Below are 17664 nucleotides of genomic sequence, written 5' to 3' on the forward strand. Positions count from 1 at the left end.
TCATTCTGTTCCTCTCGTTAAACTTTTTTGAATTTGTTTTCATTGGCATAAGGTAAAGTTCTCTTTTTGTCAAGGACGATAGTGTCTTTATTCAGGGACACCATAAAGGGGGGAGAGTCCTACCCCCTAAAGATCCTGAGAAACGGCTTTTGTTGGGTGAAGCCTGACAAAAGTCGGTATCGTTCAGCACAAAATGAAGTTTCTGGAAAGGAATAGCTTCTAGAAAACGACTTGTCTTCTTCTTTTTCTTGGAATGCCAAGCCTTCTGGAGTTCAAATCGGTCTCCTTCTGGCTAAACGACGGTTTTCAATCTGCACGTGATGATGGGTCAGGAATAAGTCTTGTTACTATCTTTGTGAACTGCTCGCAGATATTATATAGAGGTCTTTCAGTGTTAGCTGGTAGGCTTGAGAGCAGTAACACATTTTTCTTAACACAACTAGACCTCTTTCGCTTATTCTCAAAAGCCCTATAACCAATCATATAACTGAGGGAATGAAAAAACTAAAATTGCAAGGGAAAGAAATAATTTTTAATTCTAGATTCAAAAATTTTGCTGCTTTGCGGCATTTTACTTATTTTAGACTTTATTTGACAAAAAAAAGAGAAAAAATAAAGCAGGAAGTTCAGTAACCTGCGTTGCACTGTTATTCCAGAAGAAAGCCTTGTGATACATACACACGTGGAAATGAATTCAAACCAAAGGAGCCTGTGTGAAGTTTGTTTCAAAGAAAAAAAAATGAAAGGTATTACGAATTTGACTCTGATTGTCAAGCTACCCATATTCTAAAGCATCATAGTGAGAAACTGAAAAACGATACCGAACCGAAGATTAGGCCAAAGATTTTGCAAGATACCTCTCTATTTCATATTCCAAAATGGTTATAGCCAGGAAGCTCAAAGAAAACTGTAGGCCCTGTCACGAGCAAACTTCATCTCGAACAGCCAGATAGCTTAGTGCAATTTAAACCAACAGAAAGCTTCGAGTCTTTGGTGGTGCCTTTTGCTTTAGTGCTTCGTACTTGCAGCCACCTTGCATCTTGCATTCTGGCACTACTGAAGATGTTTATCAAAAAAGTTTAGCAGATGTCCTAGTTGTAAGTACACGATTTGATAGGATAGACTCCAAAAGTCTGGGCAGATTCTTACTTTTCATGGGAAAATTTGAACGAGCGTTAGCTTGTTAAAGGATAGTAAATTTTAAAAATTTTCATTAAAATAATCAATAATTTGCAATTGATGAACAAGGAAATAATAATTAGATTGAGTTCTATGATCATCTATGACCATCTATGACGGTCTACGACCATCTATGATCAGTGTTGCCCATTAAAAACTGCAACTAAGAAGAAAAACCAACCGCGGAAGCCACGGATTACGGAAGAGATACTGGAAATGATGAAGAAGAGAGACCAATTATTCTCAGATTATCTCAATTGTGAGAGTGATGACAGTTGGGAAGAGTACAGAAAGGCAAGAAATAGGGTGAATTCTGCACAACGAGCTGCAACGAGGGAGTATTTCGGAGAGAAATTGAAATCTCAGAAAGAAAACATTAGAGGGACCTGGCTGACTATTAAAAGTGTTCTCGGCAATGGTAAGGATTCAGCATCAACTGAACAGTTAGCCATAGGTGAAAGAACTGTGAGTGGGAGGCAAGAAGTTAATGAAGAGTTTTGTAAGCTGTTTACCAAAATAGGATCGCAAATAAACCAAGAGGCAAAAGATCAAAGCGGACAGCTAGATACTGAGGAGTTTGACGATAACCGGGTTCTTCATCACTCATTTTACTTTACCGAATGTACTATGGATGACGTTACCCAAGCAGTGAAATCGATCAAATCTAATGCAGCTGGTGTTGATGGCCTAAACATTAAAGCATTTAAAGCAGTTGCTGCGTATCTCTTACCTGTGATATTATATCTAGTCAATTTATCTGTTCAAAAAGGTGTGTTTCCTGACGAACTAAAGCAGGCAAAACGTATACCCTTCCATAAAGGAGGCGATAAAAGAGATATTTCCAACTGGAGACCAATATCTATTCTACCGCTCTTCTCAAAAATTTATGAAAAAGTACTGTATAAGAAAATATACGAGTACATGAATTCGCTTGGGTTTTTGTCAGATTCGCAGTTTGGTTTTAGAAAAGCCATTCTTTAGTGCATGCCGTTCACCACCTTTTAGATTGTGTAAATAGTGCGTTAGAAAATAATTTGATCCCTCTAACTGTTTTTATTGATTTGAAGAAAGCGTTTGACACTATGGATTTTGAAGTTCTACTGAAAAGACTGCGGAACCTTGGAATTAAAGATACAGCATTAAGTTGGTTTCGGTCTTATCTGTGTGGAAGATCAGTGAAAGTGGTGATGAGTGATATATATTAGTGCAGCTATGCCTATAAATTGTGTTGTTCCCCAAGGATCACTCCTTGGCCCGTTACTCTTCTTGGTATATGTGGATACTCTTCGATTTTACCTAAATGATTCAGTTTTAATCTCTTTCGTCGATGATACAGCTATCACAGTGTTTGCCCGGACTTAAAAAGAGGTTGTGCAAAAAGTGAACCACGTCCCTTCCGAAGGTTCGTCTCTTCCTAAATACCTCGCTGTTTACGCTAAAGTATTTTTAGTAATTTCAACTATTTATTCTACAGCCTTTGTGATTCAGGGGTCAATCTTAAAGAATTGTGACAAAATTGAAGCTTTAGTGTAAATAGCGAGGTATTAACGAGGGGGCAAACTCCCTCATATGCACGATAAAAATATACGACTATAGAAGGTCGTTACGTAAGTTAATTTGTAAGTTACGTATATTTTTTACTAATAAAAACGTTCGTTAAAAATTAATAAATTCTAGTTGCATTTTTAAGTAACCGAAAAATTGGAGGGCTACTAGGCCAACTTTCCCACGCTTTTCCTCAAAATCGTCTGATCAAAAACTAAGAAAAAGCCATTTAGCAACAAAAAAAAGTCGGCTTCATGTTTTTACAGCTCTAAGCTCCCTTGCAGTAAATCCAAGAAAAACAAATTTTATGGTGTATAGTTGAACTAGTGTACCTGAACTTCTTGAAAATGTGCTTTATAACGGTGTTAGCATAACACAGGTGTTTTTTTGTAAATATCTCGGAGTTTATATTGATTATAATTTGTCTTTGAAGAAGCATGGTGAAATAGTGTCGGCAAAAGCAGCTATAGGATTGGGAGTGATAAGGAGGCTGAAAAAACTGTTCCCGGTAGCAGTTGTCAAATTTTTATACTGTGCTATTGTTCACCCTTACATCACGTACGGTTGTTCTGTTTGGGCAAGCCATTTCGTGATGAATTATAAAAGAACTCAAATAATACAAAACAAAGCACTGCGTCTGATAGAAGAATTTCAAAACTGTCAGAATACTGCGGAGTGTTTTGGAAAGAATGATATTTTGAACATAGGCGAGCTGCGTGATTACCAGCTAGCGATTTTTATTTTTCAAAGTGTAAATAAGGTAAGCCCTGAGTACTTTTATGATTTTTTTAAAACTAACTCGTTTTATCACCTTATTTTACCTGGAATTCGGAGGATTTGACTCACGAGAAAAGAAATTCAACGAGAGGAGGATTTGTTCTCAGGAACATAAGTGTCAGCGTCTGGAATGACCTTCCAGAATCGTTCAGAGCGGCAGTAAGTCTGGCATCATTCAAGAGAATGGTTAAATTCCATTTTTTAAAAAGGAGAGAAGTGTGATAAGAGGAAAGGGTATTTATTTATTTAGTATTTAATATTAATTATTTTGTTTTTTTACCCCCCCTCCAAGGATTTTTTTTCTTTCTTCAAAATCATTTGAAGAAATGATTTAGCAGATTCATGGTGGTTAGAATTGCGGCCACAGTCAGGACTCTTTTGTCTTAAGAGTGGCCGTTAATGGTAAATTCTTTGTTTAATTTATATATTTTGGATGAAAATAAAAAATGTCTATGTCTATGTCTATAAAAGCCATGTGAGTTTCAGAGATATTGGATTATACTTAGATATACATAATTTACAAAGTAGCGGTATTACTATGCAGCAGATCTCTATAAGTTTGAGCTTGCTCTGTGCTTTTTGGGTTCTTACTCTCTTTTCTTTCGAGATATGCTTTAAAACGGAACTTTGCTGAACGAAAGCACACCAAAGTGAAAATCGTCAAGAACCGATTGAGACCAACTTTGGGAAACGATTGACATGATCATTTCATGCTCTTGATGTCAGAATTAGACTTAATGAAAAAATTGAACTGGACCTACATGTAGAAAAGTGGAAAGCTGAAAAGCAGCGCAGCCTTAAATTTTACCTTATTTTCTTTATCTTGATTTTGCTTTTATATTTGTGTTTTTCATGACAATTTTCCATATATGATATATATGACAATTTTCTGAACTAATAAACATAATTTAATACCTAAAAACAAAGTAACAAATATCTGCTGTTGTAGTATAACCTAGCCGAATTAGTCGGCACATTTCAGACGCCTCCCCCCCCCAAAGTTAAAAGACTACTGACGGCCGTGTCTTTATTACAGTGAAATAACTTATCAAAATCTTCCAACATATAAAAATTTGAAGTTTTGCATTCATTCCGTTTTTCTCGTCAAAAAAATATTATGTGGAAGTTATAAAAAAATTACTGCTGTTGTTAGGAGCTTTCTTGACTTTTTTTATTGACATATCCCAAAGCCCTTTCTGTTCGTCTCCAAAAAGGAAGCACAAGTATCTCAATCCTTTTCCGGATTTCCTTGAATAACTAAGTCAAGCAGTGGGCTGTAATACTTATTTAATCCCAGTGCCTCGTTCTTCAAGATGTGGTGCGACTATAGTCCATTGGGAAGATTGCTTTAGTTATAAGTTCAGTCATTGTCAAATTCTCCATTCCATCACATGAAGATACATCTTTTCTAATATTAAGCTTACAAACGGGACAGCTTTTTAAATTACAGAGAATTAAATGCTGATTAAACCAGTTGTATAGGGCAAAACATATTTAAATATGTATTGTAAATATGTATTTCAATCCTTTCCATGTATTTTAAATAAATATTTAAACATATTTCTCATAGAGTATTTGAAATACCTATTGATGATGATGTTTTTATAACCATCCTTTCTTGTCTAGTGACTTTAAGACAGAAGTACATGTTTAAATACTTTTTTCTTGTATTTAAAATCCAAAACCCTTCTACAAAAAGTACTAAACACCGTCCTGTCATAACACAGCAAATTGCAATTGACGAGTAGATGTCATGCCACTCTGGATCACTTCGAAAGGTATTTTTACTTGTTGTAGTAATGAACAACTCTGACTCACAAAAAAGCACGATGGCATAAAATTTAGTACCTAAAATTCTTGACCTATATATATATATACACACACACATATATATATATATATATATATATATATATATATATATATATATATATATATATATATATATATATATATATATATATATATATATATATACTAGCTGTAGGGGTGGCGCTTCGCGCCATCCTAACATTTAGTTGGTGGGGACGCTTCGCCCCCCCAAGCCCCCGCGTGCGCGTAAGTCGTTACGCGCCATATTAGTCACGCGCCATTGTAGTTGTGTCCCTGTGTCCCACCTGTGAATATAGATAGATATATATATATATATATATATATATATATATATATATATATATATATATATATATGTGTTTTTAACTACGTAAAACTTGAGAATATACAACATTCTTTGCTGTCCCATTCTCTGTGCAAATAAATAGATTGTCAGGTTTACCGACTCTTGAACATGCAACATATAATTGTCCATGGGAAAAACAATCCGTATTCAGATCTATACCTCATTATTCTAATGATTGCCCTTGAACTCTGTTGATGGTGATTGCTAATCGAACATTCCCTGTGTCCCCGTCGCCATTTATATATCCCCCTGTGCCCCCCGGCGTCCCCGTTGTAGTTGTGTCCCTGTGTCACGGTCGTCATTTATATTCCCCGTGTCCCGGTCGTTATTTGTGTCCCGGTGTCCCAGTCTGTAATTTCTCTTTGAGTGTCCCGGTCGTCATTTATATTCCCTGTGTCCTGGTGTCTCGGTCATCATTTGTGTCCCGGTCTGTAATTTCATCAACTGACAAACATGACGTCAGTCGACAAACAACTTCATGACGACATACAGCTCAATCCATATAATGACGTCAGACGACACACAAACATGAAGTCAGTCGACAGACAGACACACAAACAAACAACTTATTTTTATATATATAGATACCTTAAAAGATCACTAAAACTTCAGCATTCAACTTTAAAAATTTACAGACAAGAAATCCGAAAACCTGTTTATTGCATCAGAGTAAATCGCAACGCTGCAATATTTGGCAAATTTTATTCAAAAATAAAGTTGTATAAGCTCTGAAATGGCAGTTTCTATCTCTAAAGTAAATTGACATTCTTTTGTATTTTTGGTAAAATTCTAGTTTAGTGACTTCTTGATATCTCAGAAAGGGGTTATGTTAGGAAAATGAAATTATCAGGGATGGGTCTACAGGCTAAAGTTTATCCCAGGAAGGTAGGCTATTCAAAGTAGGCCTACCCACTTCCACTCCTCAGTGTTCGGACTCGCCTATAAATTCCTATATTTTAATGCACTCCTATAAAATGCCTATATTTTGGCTAAAATCCTATTATTTCTGTATTTTTGGCTGAAGAGCACTAAGAATATTGCTCATGATTTGCAATTTTTTGTCTTTTGGTGTAGATTGATAATTAATTACAGCTGTTGAGCTGTTTGAACTTAATTAATGCTTTGTGTCGGGCTTAGTAAGCTGCTTCTGCCTGGGCTATACTGTTGTGTTGACTTAGTAGCCTATGTTTTGTTTTTTGTCATCTTGGGCCTGTCCAAAATGAGTGAAGATCAGCATATAGGCTAGCAGTCTCTGCTTAATGAGACTGGAGTTCTTGTGACTTATGTGTTTCCTGGATGAACGCTGGCTGGCTGATGTGAATATGGCCCAGTTATTCAAATGGGCTATTATAAGATGAAAGTTGATGTTTGGAAGGATATTGTGTCTTAGAGCTGTTATTTTAAATCCCGACTGGATCTGGTGACATTGGGGGAGTTTTGAGGGGGAAACCTAAAATCTTGGAAAACACTTAGAGCAGAGGGATTGGGCTGAAACTTGGTGGGAAAAATAAGCACAAGTCCTAGATACATTATTGACTGAACCAGAATGGATCCGCTCTCTTTGGGGTAGTTGGGAGGGGGAGTGATTCTGAAAAATTAGAAAAAATGAGGTATTTTTAACTTCTGAACTGGTGATCAGATCTCAATGAAATTTGATATTTAGAAGGATATTGTGTCTCAAAGCTCTTAATTTAAATCCTGACTGGATCTGGGGACATTGGGAGGAGTTTGGGGTGACCTAAAATCATGGAAAACTTTTAGATTGGAAGGATTGGGCTGAAACTTGGTGGGAAAATAAGTACAAGTCCTAGATACATGATTGACATAACCAGAATGGATCTGCTCTCTTTGGGGTAGTTTGGGGGGAGGTTGATTCTGAAAAAATAGAAAAATGAGGTATTTTTAACTTACAAACAGGTAATCAGATCTCAATGAAATTTTATATTTAGAAGGATATCATGTCTAAAAGCTCTTATTTTAAATCCCAACCAGATCTGGTGACATTGGGGGAATTCAGGGGGACCTAAAATCATGGAAAACGCTTAGATTGGAGGGATTGGGATGAAACTTGGTAATTTAAGTGACCAGGCATCCATGCCATTTACCATAGATCTGATCCCAAGGACTTCTGAATCCTATATTTGGGCTCAGGAAATCCTATAAAAATAGGACAGAGCCTATAATTTGAAACAAACCAACCTGTCTGAACCCTGACTCCTTCTCCCTCTAGAGATCCCTGAGATTTGCCTGCATGACAGGTTTTTGAAATTTTGACAAAATTTTACCTTAATTTTGAGTTACCAGTTGCTTTTTCTCTGCCTTTAGTTCTGAAAATGCAATTCCTCTTATTTGGGTAGGATTCTGAACCATATCAATGTTTTTTTTTTTCAAAATGTTTGAAATGTGTTTGTATATCTTTAAAACCTTATAAATTGGGATTGAGCAAAGTTGTAGGTAAAATTGGTGCAAACAGTATTACTGGCTTTCATATAAAGTGAATATACCACTTGATGCCTTTTTAATGCTTTTTACAAATATATTAATCGCTTCTACTGCAAATTCAGATTTAAGCACTTTTTGACCTCTTAAAAATGACCTATATATGGGGTCATTACAAATCTGTAATAGTTTAGAAACAAATTTGGGCTATATATTTGCACATCAGGGGGGTGGGGGTAAAGCATAGCATATATTAAATACATAAACTAACCATTGCTGTTTTTTTTTTTTATGTGTTTGTGTACATCAAATTTTAATGAGAAGAGAAATCACCAGTGCAACAGCACAAACACAAAAAAAAAATACAGCAATGGTTAGTTTATGTATTTAATATATGTTATGCTTTATCCCCCCCCCCCCCGTCCCTTCTGATGTGCAAATATCTAGCCCAAATTTGTTTCTAAACTATTACAGATTTGTAATGACCCCATATATAGGCTAGTTCATTTTTAAGAGGTCAAAAAGTGCCTAAATCTGAATTTGTGGTAGAAGCAATTATTATAGGGTAAGATGACCAGTACTGGGACACTTCAATCTCTCTGCCTATTCTGGGACAGAATCTTTGGTTGGATTGCAACATGTCCAATACTGGGACAAAAGACAACAGGTTTTTTGGAAGCAACCCAGAAAAATCTATAGATTGGGTGTCCAAGATTAAAGTCTTTTATCCCAGTATTGGACATGTTGTAATCCAATCAAAGATTCTGTCCCAGTATAGGCAGAGTGATCAAAGTGTCCCAGTACTGGTTGTCTTACCCTATTTGTGACCAGCATTAAAAAAGGCATTGAGTGGTATATTCACTTTATTTGAAAGCCAGTAATATTGTTTGCACCAATTTTACCAAGTTGTGAAGCTGAAAACAATTTTGTTGAACTATATTCAAGCAGAAGATCTATTTTGCAGAATTTCACTTTTATATCATGCATATTTCTAAAGGTCATCAAAGGTCAGGGCCCTCAAGAGAGAGAAGGAGTAGAGTTAGGTACTTCAAAATACCTTCCTGGGACATAGGCTACTTTAGCTTGTAGATCTATCCCTGAAAGTTTCATTTTCCTAACCTAACCCCTTTCTGAGATAGCAAGAAGTTGATCAACTAGAATTTTAACTTTTTTTTTTTTTTATTTAGATGAGACTTGGGGAATGAGTAGAGAGCAGACTATTGTAATATTAAAATTGCCTCAGCAAAACCTTAAGAAAACAGGGTAGCCTAAAACTTTAGTTTTGTGAAGCTTTTTAGTCTCAATCCTCCATGCAGATTAAGTTCTTGATGGCAGTTTTTTTATATATTGGAAAGTAGCTGGATAAGTATGGGCTATAGAGGATTCCATTGCTGACATAGAAACAAGGTGAAGACACCAGCCTACTCAGTTCCCCTTATAATCTCCAAATATAGGCATAAAAATCAATTCACTTGTCAAATACACTCCCTCTCCCCCATGTAATGGATTCATATACAACCCAATGAATATGTATATAGAAACTAAAAAAAAAAACCCACTAAAACAATGAAAGTCTTACTTTGTAATATGCAGAATCTTCCTCTTAATCTGATTAGCCTATCATGCTTCCTCTATATTTAGGCTATCCACTTTTTAAAATTAATTCCAATAATAGGCCTATTTTGGTAAATAAGGTCCTACAGACATTAATTCAAGAATAAGAAAATAACTGGTTTAACATAGTCTAGAAGCTATAGGCTAAGGCAAAACCAGACTAGATTAAAAAGCATCCTAATTAAACAATACATTATCTTTCATATATATGGGCCATTAGAGAGGGGGATACATTTGCAAATGATTCTGCAATATTCAGAAAAAGGATAAAAAAAAGAACTAAGTATTGTGTCCACCTTGTTCCTATATACCATGTTATAAAATCTTTTACATAAAAAGACTATTTATGCTACTAACAGTTGAGTTCAGCAAATTAAAAGATTAAGACTATATGTAGTACAGAAGTTTTACAGATTACTCAGTGGGCTAAGCCTACTTATCTGCTATAGCAACCCACTTAAGAAGTGAAGTTAGTTGATCCCAAGGGTATAATGCCAGAATTTCTATTTGGGGGGGGGGGGTAAGAATTTTATTCAAGCACTACTGAAGAAAAGTTACCATTTACCAAAGATACTACTAGGTTAAATCCCAATCACACAATATAAGTAAACATAAATCAAGTACTGGCAATCAAGCTTTTACTAAGATTATCAGCAATAAGTTGCTGCAAGAGACATTAGTATAGTTTAAAAATGCTTTTAAGTAGGCTAAGGTGTATTTCATATACATTTAACTTTTTTCAGCAGAATTCATCACTAATGTTCCAGAACCTACCCCCCTCAATTCACCCCCTCCCATTCCAGTACATGATGCTCTACCTTATAGTTGGACCAAGCACAATTCCAACAGCCCGATTTAATATGCTGTTCTGTTGTATGCAATTTTGAACAGATTTTGACTCTGTAAGATTAAATTTGTTGTGCTTAACTTTTACTATGCATGATTTATTGAAATATTATTTATGACTTTTTATTAAGTTGATTTGGTAGTGGATTCACTGCTTTATATTAATAAATAGCTTTGCAATAAGCAGGTTACACAAAACAAAAATACAGGATAATTCCAAGTTTCATTGCATATAATTCCAAGTTTAATTTAGTCTAAATATTTCAAAATCAGACAAGTGTACATATAAAATAAACTTAGGCTACAATGTATGCAGACTTGTTACAAAAATTGTAGTTGTTAATGTTTTTCTATATTAAATTCTTTTATCACTTTATCAAGGTCAGTTTGTCCTTCCCTTTCAATTGCCAAAAAGATCTTTCACACAAGGCAGAAATCATAGGAATAGTAGAGTGCAGTTTAAATAGATCAAATTTCAGAGGAAACAAACATTCAGAGTATTTTTCAGCAAAAACAGATGCTCTTTCTGAAATGTTTTTGTTCTTTATATCATTAAATATGTAAATACACTAACTCAGACATGCAGAATTCAAAATCAAGCATAAAGTATTTACACACAAATTTTACACTGTCTTTGTCCATTTTGTTTGTACATTGCATTATGCTTAAGCTGTTCAAAATGTCCAAACTTTTCTCTTCTAGCCTACTTTCAATCTCTATAGTTAGAACATCAATAACAGGATAAAACATTGTATTTTTGAAAAACTCGTGTACTGTCTCATATGGACACTTGTTTCTCACTATAATGTATTCCAAGCACTAGACCTGCCAACAAGAGCAAAATTTTCCTTGGTTGATATTATGCTGATCTTGTATAAGGAGTAGATGACCTATTTCCTTGATGATGAACCACTATTTTTGTGTTTTTACATTAAAAACACATTGGGAATAACAAAAAAAAATTATCTGGTCAAAACAAAGAGAAAATTTAAAGCTTAAAATGAGCAGCAGTTTTAAAGTTACTTAATGAAGTATAGTTGAAACATGATGAAAATATAATACATTAGAAACAAATTTGGGCTATATATTTGCGCATTAGGAGGGGGGGGTAAAGTATGGTGTGTCTCCACGCAAAGTGTGTTAGCTAAAATTACTCTGCATATTATGAAGTAAGAATTGTTTTCTAACATCATGCTGTCCAAATCCTTTACCCCCACCCCTTATGTGCAAATATATAGCCCTAATTATGTAAATTTAATGTATTTTGTCACCTGCCTCTTGTTTTCAACTGAGCATAAGCTAATTGTCTCTTAATACAGACAGATGAAACCAGTTTTTTTCTCAAGTTTTATGCAGCATAATGCTTGAGTGGGGTTACTATAACAAAGAAGTACCAACTAGTACCAAACAAAAAGAGACATTGCTAATTTTATGTTCCTTAAATGTTTTTGTTTGCATTCTTGACAACTTATCCCCAGCCTCCTCTCCTATTTTTTTTCATATAGCCCTTGGCTATGTAAAAAAGAACATAATAATTGATTAAAACTGATTGAAAACATATAAAAGTGGCTAAAAACTAGGAAATATGATTCATTTATGCTTGCTGATATTTATAAGAATTAGATAAATTTTTTTTGGTTAGTTTTTGTATAGCCAAGGACTATATGAGACTGTTAAAAGGGGGAGAGAGAGCTTGGGATGAAATGTCAAAAATCTGAACAAAACTAGACAAAATAACATAAAATTAGCAATCTGAAAATGTCTCATTTTGTTGTAGTATGTCTTCTTTTAAAGAAATGCTATTTTAGACCTTCACCCATTTAAATTTTCTATTTAATGCTCTTTTCTAACATAGGCCTAGTGATTGGTGATAATGCAGAATCTCATATCTTCCTGCCCACTTATTGGTCTAGGGCCATATATAGTCCAGGGCAGAACTATTGGTTTCTGACAATGATAAGGCAATAATTAAACCTAGAATAAATCTCCCTTGGTGAATATGTAAGGGGGAAGGATTAAAACCATGCATTTTAAGGTTTTTGGCCCCTACAAGGTATATATTTAAACATACGAACTTCCTTTTTACATATATAGATAGCTTAATGATTTAGTTTTCTTGGTGATTGTTTTTCCTACAATGACATCCATTGAGGTGTTTCTTGTGAGACCCAAAAATGTAAGATATCTTTAAATGTCCAAAGTTGCTCTAACCACAGGTTGACTTTGGACACACCCATTGTATTTCTGGACATTTGTTGTCCAATTCTTGTAATAATGTATTCAGATAATATTAATATTTAATTCAAATAATATACAAGTTAAATGTATCATTTAGTTTATCTTATTGGAAATTGGACCAAATCGCAGCCAAATATAAGAGCTTAGGCTGCTTGTCCAGTTCTTCTTACTGAAACCAGTGTAGGAAGCTTCATGATAGTGTCTTGAAAGTCAGTTTCCAGACAATTTTGGCATTTAGGAAAGATTAGCTTCCCACCAGACTTGTGCAACTATTTTACTTTTTCTACTCTGCCACTTATTTCTTCAATTTTGCCAACATAGTAAACAGCAGAGTTTTGCTTCTTTCCCACCATAAATCTTACTATTACAGAATTTCCACAAGAAAACTCTCTGTCAATCTCAAGCCCACCAATGCTTCCACTGTGTAAAGACTCATCATCCAACTCATTGTTGACCTGCATATCTGTGTCTGAAATGCTGTCTCTAGTTTTGTCAGCAATGAATGAAACCTTTTACTTTTTTAAGTGACTTTTTCTATTTCGTAGTGAGTCTTAGCTGAGTCTCTGCTTTTACTGCTCTTTCCTGGCATTTCTGTCATAGTTCTACTTTTCCCTTTACTGCAGCTTTTGTGTGGATCACTTGCATTTTTGCCTTAGACTATGGTCTGATGCTTTCAGGATTTAGGGCTATGGGTAAGTTTGGTTTTGGCTGATGTTGATCCATCAAGACAAAAATTTGCTTCTTTTGCATTAACTAAGAAAGTTATCCCCAAGGTTTAAAACTGGAAGCTTATTTGGTTTTTATGGCACTTAGTATTTACCAAGTGACATTTAGCAATCACAAATTCTGTCTGTCTGTTGGTCTGTCTGTCCTGGTTTTGCTAGTTTAGGCACTTCCAGATAAGTTAGAATGATGAAATTTGGCAGGCATATCAGGGACTAGTTAATTTGTCAATGGTCAATTGTTTCCCCAATTTGACCATCTGGGGGGAGTGGGGGGATGGTTAATTTGGAAAATTAGAAAAAATGAGGCAGTTTTAACTTACGAATGGGTCATTGTATCTTAATGAAATTTAATATTTAGAACAATATCGTGTCTCAGAGCTCTTATTTTAAATCCCGACCGGATCCGGTTACATAGGGGGGAGTTAGAGGGGGAAACCTAAATACTTGGAAAATGCTTAGAGTGGAGGGATCAGGACGAAACTTGGTGGAAAAATAAACACAAGTCCAAGATACGTTATTGTAATAACCGCAACAGATCCGCTCTCTCCGGAAGAGTTGGAGGGGAGGGTTAATTATGAAAAATTAGAAATAATGAGTTATATTTAACTTAAAAAAAGGTAAAGGTAAAGGATACGGCATTAGACTTTACAGTCCGTACTGGCGGTGCTGATCTCTGTTTCTTGGCCCTTCAGCCAGGAAGTGCAATGGGGGGTGGGGGGCCAGTCATCCTGTGCTTTTGCACATCCTTCCTGTTTACCTTCCCTAGATTTCTCCAGGTACCCATTTAGAGCTGGGTCGACTCTGGCTAAGCTTACAGAGACACGCCACTGACCCCGTCCCAAACTGAAGAATTGGGTACACATGGATTCGAACCCGCGTCCTCTCAGACAAGGGATCCCGAATACAGCGCACCAACCCACTCGGCCAAGACGGCTCTATATTTAACTTACAAAGGAATGATTAGGATCTTAATGAAATTTCCTATTTAAAAGGACCTTGTAACTCAGATTTCTTATTTTAAATCCAGACTGGATTCAGTGTCATTGGGGGAGTTGGGGGGACTTAAAATCTGTGAAAACACTTAGATTGGAGAAATCAGGATGAAACTTGGTAGAAAGAATAAGCAATAGTGTAAGATACGTGACTGACATAACCGGACCGGATCCGCTCTCTTGGGGAGTTGAGAAGGGGTGAGGTAATTTGGAAAAATTAGAAAAAATTATGTATTTTTAACTTATGAACAGGTGATCAGATCTTACTGAAATTTGATATTTAGAAAGACACAAGATCCTTCTAAATATCAAATTTCAGTAAGATCTTAAGATATTTAGAAGGACATCGTGACTCAGAGCTCTTATTTTGAATCCTGACCAGATCTGGTGGCATTGGGGGAATTGGAGGGGAAAACCAGAAATCTTGGAATACATGAAAATTGAAATATCTTTTTCTAATGAATGGATGATCAGATCTTAATAAAACTTGATATATAGAAAGATCTTATGTCTCAAATGTTCCATTTTCAATTCGAATCGGATCCGGGGACATAGGGGGTTGGAAGGGGGAACAAATTTTGGAACCCAGAAATCTTGGAAAATGCTTGAAGTGGAGAGATCAGGATGAAACTTGATGAGAAGAATAAGCATAAGTTCTAGATACATGATTGACATAATTAGACCAGATCCACTCTCTTTGGGGGAGTTGGGGGGATTTGTAGTGCTATGGTGAGTTTGGAGCTTCTGGACGTGCTAGGACAACGAAAAGTGGTAGGCATGTCAAGAACCTGCACAAATTGACTTGATAACAGTCGTTTCCCCAATTTGAACATCTGGGGAGCTGGAGGGAGAGGAAAAGAGGCATTTTTAACTTACGAATGGGTGATTGGATCTTAATAAAATTTGATATTTAGAAGGACCTTGTGTCTCAGAGTTCTTATTTTAAATCCCAACTGTATCCAGTGATATCAGGGGAGTTGAAGGGGGAAACAGAAAATCTTGGAAAACGCTTAGAATGGAGAGATTGGGATGAAACTTGGTGGTAAGAATAAGCACATGATTGACATAACTGGACTGAATCCGCTCTCTTTGGTGGTTAGAGGGGGATTTTAAGTTGGAAAAATTAGAAAAATTTATGTATTTTTAACTTAAGAATGGGTGACCAGATCTTAATGAAATTTGATATTTAGAAGAAACTCATGTCTTGAGATGTCTGGTCGGGATTTTAAATCCCAACCAGATCTGGTAACATTGGGGGAGTTGGAGGGGGGAAACCGGAAATCTTTGGAAATGCTTAGAGTGGAGAGATTGGGATGAAACTTGATAGGTAGAATAAGCAAATGTTGTTGATATGTGATTTACGTAAAGTGGTGAGACCAGAATGAAACTGGATGGGAAGAATAAAACCTGTCTAAGATACGTGACTGACATAACCGGACTGGATGTGCTCTCTTTGGTGGAGGTGGGGGGGGTAATTTTGAAAATTGTGGTATTTGTAACTTACGAAAGGATGACCAGATCTTAATGAAATTTGATATTTAGAAGGATCTTGTGCTTTAAAGCTCTAATTTTAAATTCCGACCAGATCCTGTGACATTGGGGAGAGTTGGAGGGGGAAACCGGAATTCTTGGAAAACGTGAAAATGGGGGTATTTTTATCTTACGAATAGGTGATTGGATCTTAATGAAATTTGATATTTAGAAGGAATTCATGTCTCAGAGCTTTTATTTCAAATCCCAACCAGATCTTTTGACATTAGGGGGAGTTGGAGGGGGAAATCTTGGAAAACACTTGGAGTGGAGGAATCGGGATGAAGCTTGGTGGATAGAATAAGCAAATGTCCTTGATACGTGAGTGACGGAACCGTACTGGATTCGCTCTCTTTGGGGGAGTTGGGGGGAGGGGTTCAGTAATTTGGCGAGTTTGGTGCTTCTGAACGTGCTAGGACAATGCAAATCGGTAGGCGTGTCAGGGAGCTGCACAAATTGACTTGATAAAGTCGTTTTCCCAGATTCGGCCATCTGGGGGGCTAAAGAGAGAAGAAAAATAGGAAAAAATTAGGTATTTATAACTTACGAGTGGGTGATCGGATCTTAATGAATTTTGATATTTAGAAGGACATCGTGACTCAGAGCTCTTATTTTAAATCCTGACCGGCATTAAGCTTCTTATTTTCCTTTTTAAATCAATCTATTGATTCATAGAATTTTGTTAGAGCTCATACCATATGATCTCTTGGCTCTTAGCTCTTCTTGCCTCGTCACAAGTGCCATGTGAGCTCTTAGCTCTTGTTTGATAGAGTGGATGATCTTTACTTGTACCAGCATATTGATATGCCAACTTGAGCAAGAAAGGATGCAGTTCCATCTATTTTAGACCTTGTTATTACTAAATCTGTAGATGATGTTTTGAACATAAATTTTAGAGCTCCTTTAGGTAAAAGTAATCATGTTGTTCTTGAGATTTATATGAAGACTAATGTTCAGAGAGAGGGTGTTGTCACTTTGAGGTATACTTACTTTAATGTAGATTATGAATCTATGAAGAATTTTATTTCGTCTCTTAATATTATGCATGAGCTAAAAACTGGTCAGGTGTTTCCAGATTCAGCTTTTGAATTTCTGAAAGAAGTGTTGGGAGAAATTTGTTCCATTGCTGAGTAAATATTCTGACAGTAGAGGAAAGCCTAAGCTTCCATGTCAAGTACTCCAAGTAATTCGTGAAAAAAAAAACAGTCTTGGCGGTTTTATATTGAATTGCGTAATGACAAAAATAAGCCATAACAGTCACAAAGCCAACTTCAAAATAATGATAAATGGTCCTCTTACACAAGAGCAAGGAATAGGGTTACTAAGCTTCTTAAAGCCAATCATAAAGAGCTGGAGACGCATATTATTCAATCTAGTGCTGTATCACCAAAAATGTTTTGGAAGCATGTAAATAGATATAAACCAAATCTGGTACCCTCTATATCAGTATTCACATATCCAACTACACAATTACCAATTGATAATGATCTTGAAAACACCTACATTTTTAACGAGACTTTTGCTTCTGTTTTTACTAAGCCAAAACCAATACCTTCATATTTTGAAATACCAACAACATCACCTGAAACTACTTCATCCT

General features: G+C 35.8%; 1 protein-coding gene across 1 annotated transcript in view; it reads left to right on the forward strand.

Moving 5' to 3' along the window:
* Positions 1 to 6267: 6267 nt before the first annotated feature.
* Positions 6268 to 17664, forward strand: part of LOC136039832 (medium-chain specific acyl-CoA dehydrogenase, mitochondrial-like) — a 63007-nt gene continuing 51610 nt past the window's right edge. The window contains exon 1 of the mRNA XM_065723745.1: positions 6268 to 6434. Coding sequence (XP_065579817.1) covers positions 6414 to 6434 — 21 coding nt within the window. The 5' untranslated portion in view covers positions 6268 to 6413. The remainder of the gene's footprint in view (positions 6435 to 17664) is intronic.

The sequence above is a fragment of the Artemia franciscana genome, chromosome 20 (genome assembly GCF_032884065.1).
Source record: "Artemia franciscana chromosome 20, ASM3288406v1, whole genome shotgun sequence".
Taxonomy (NCBI): domain Eukaryota; kingdom Metazoa; phylum Arthropoda; class Branchiopoda; order Anostraca; family Artemiidae; genus Artemia; species Artemia franciscana.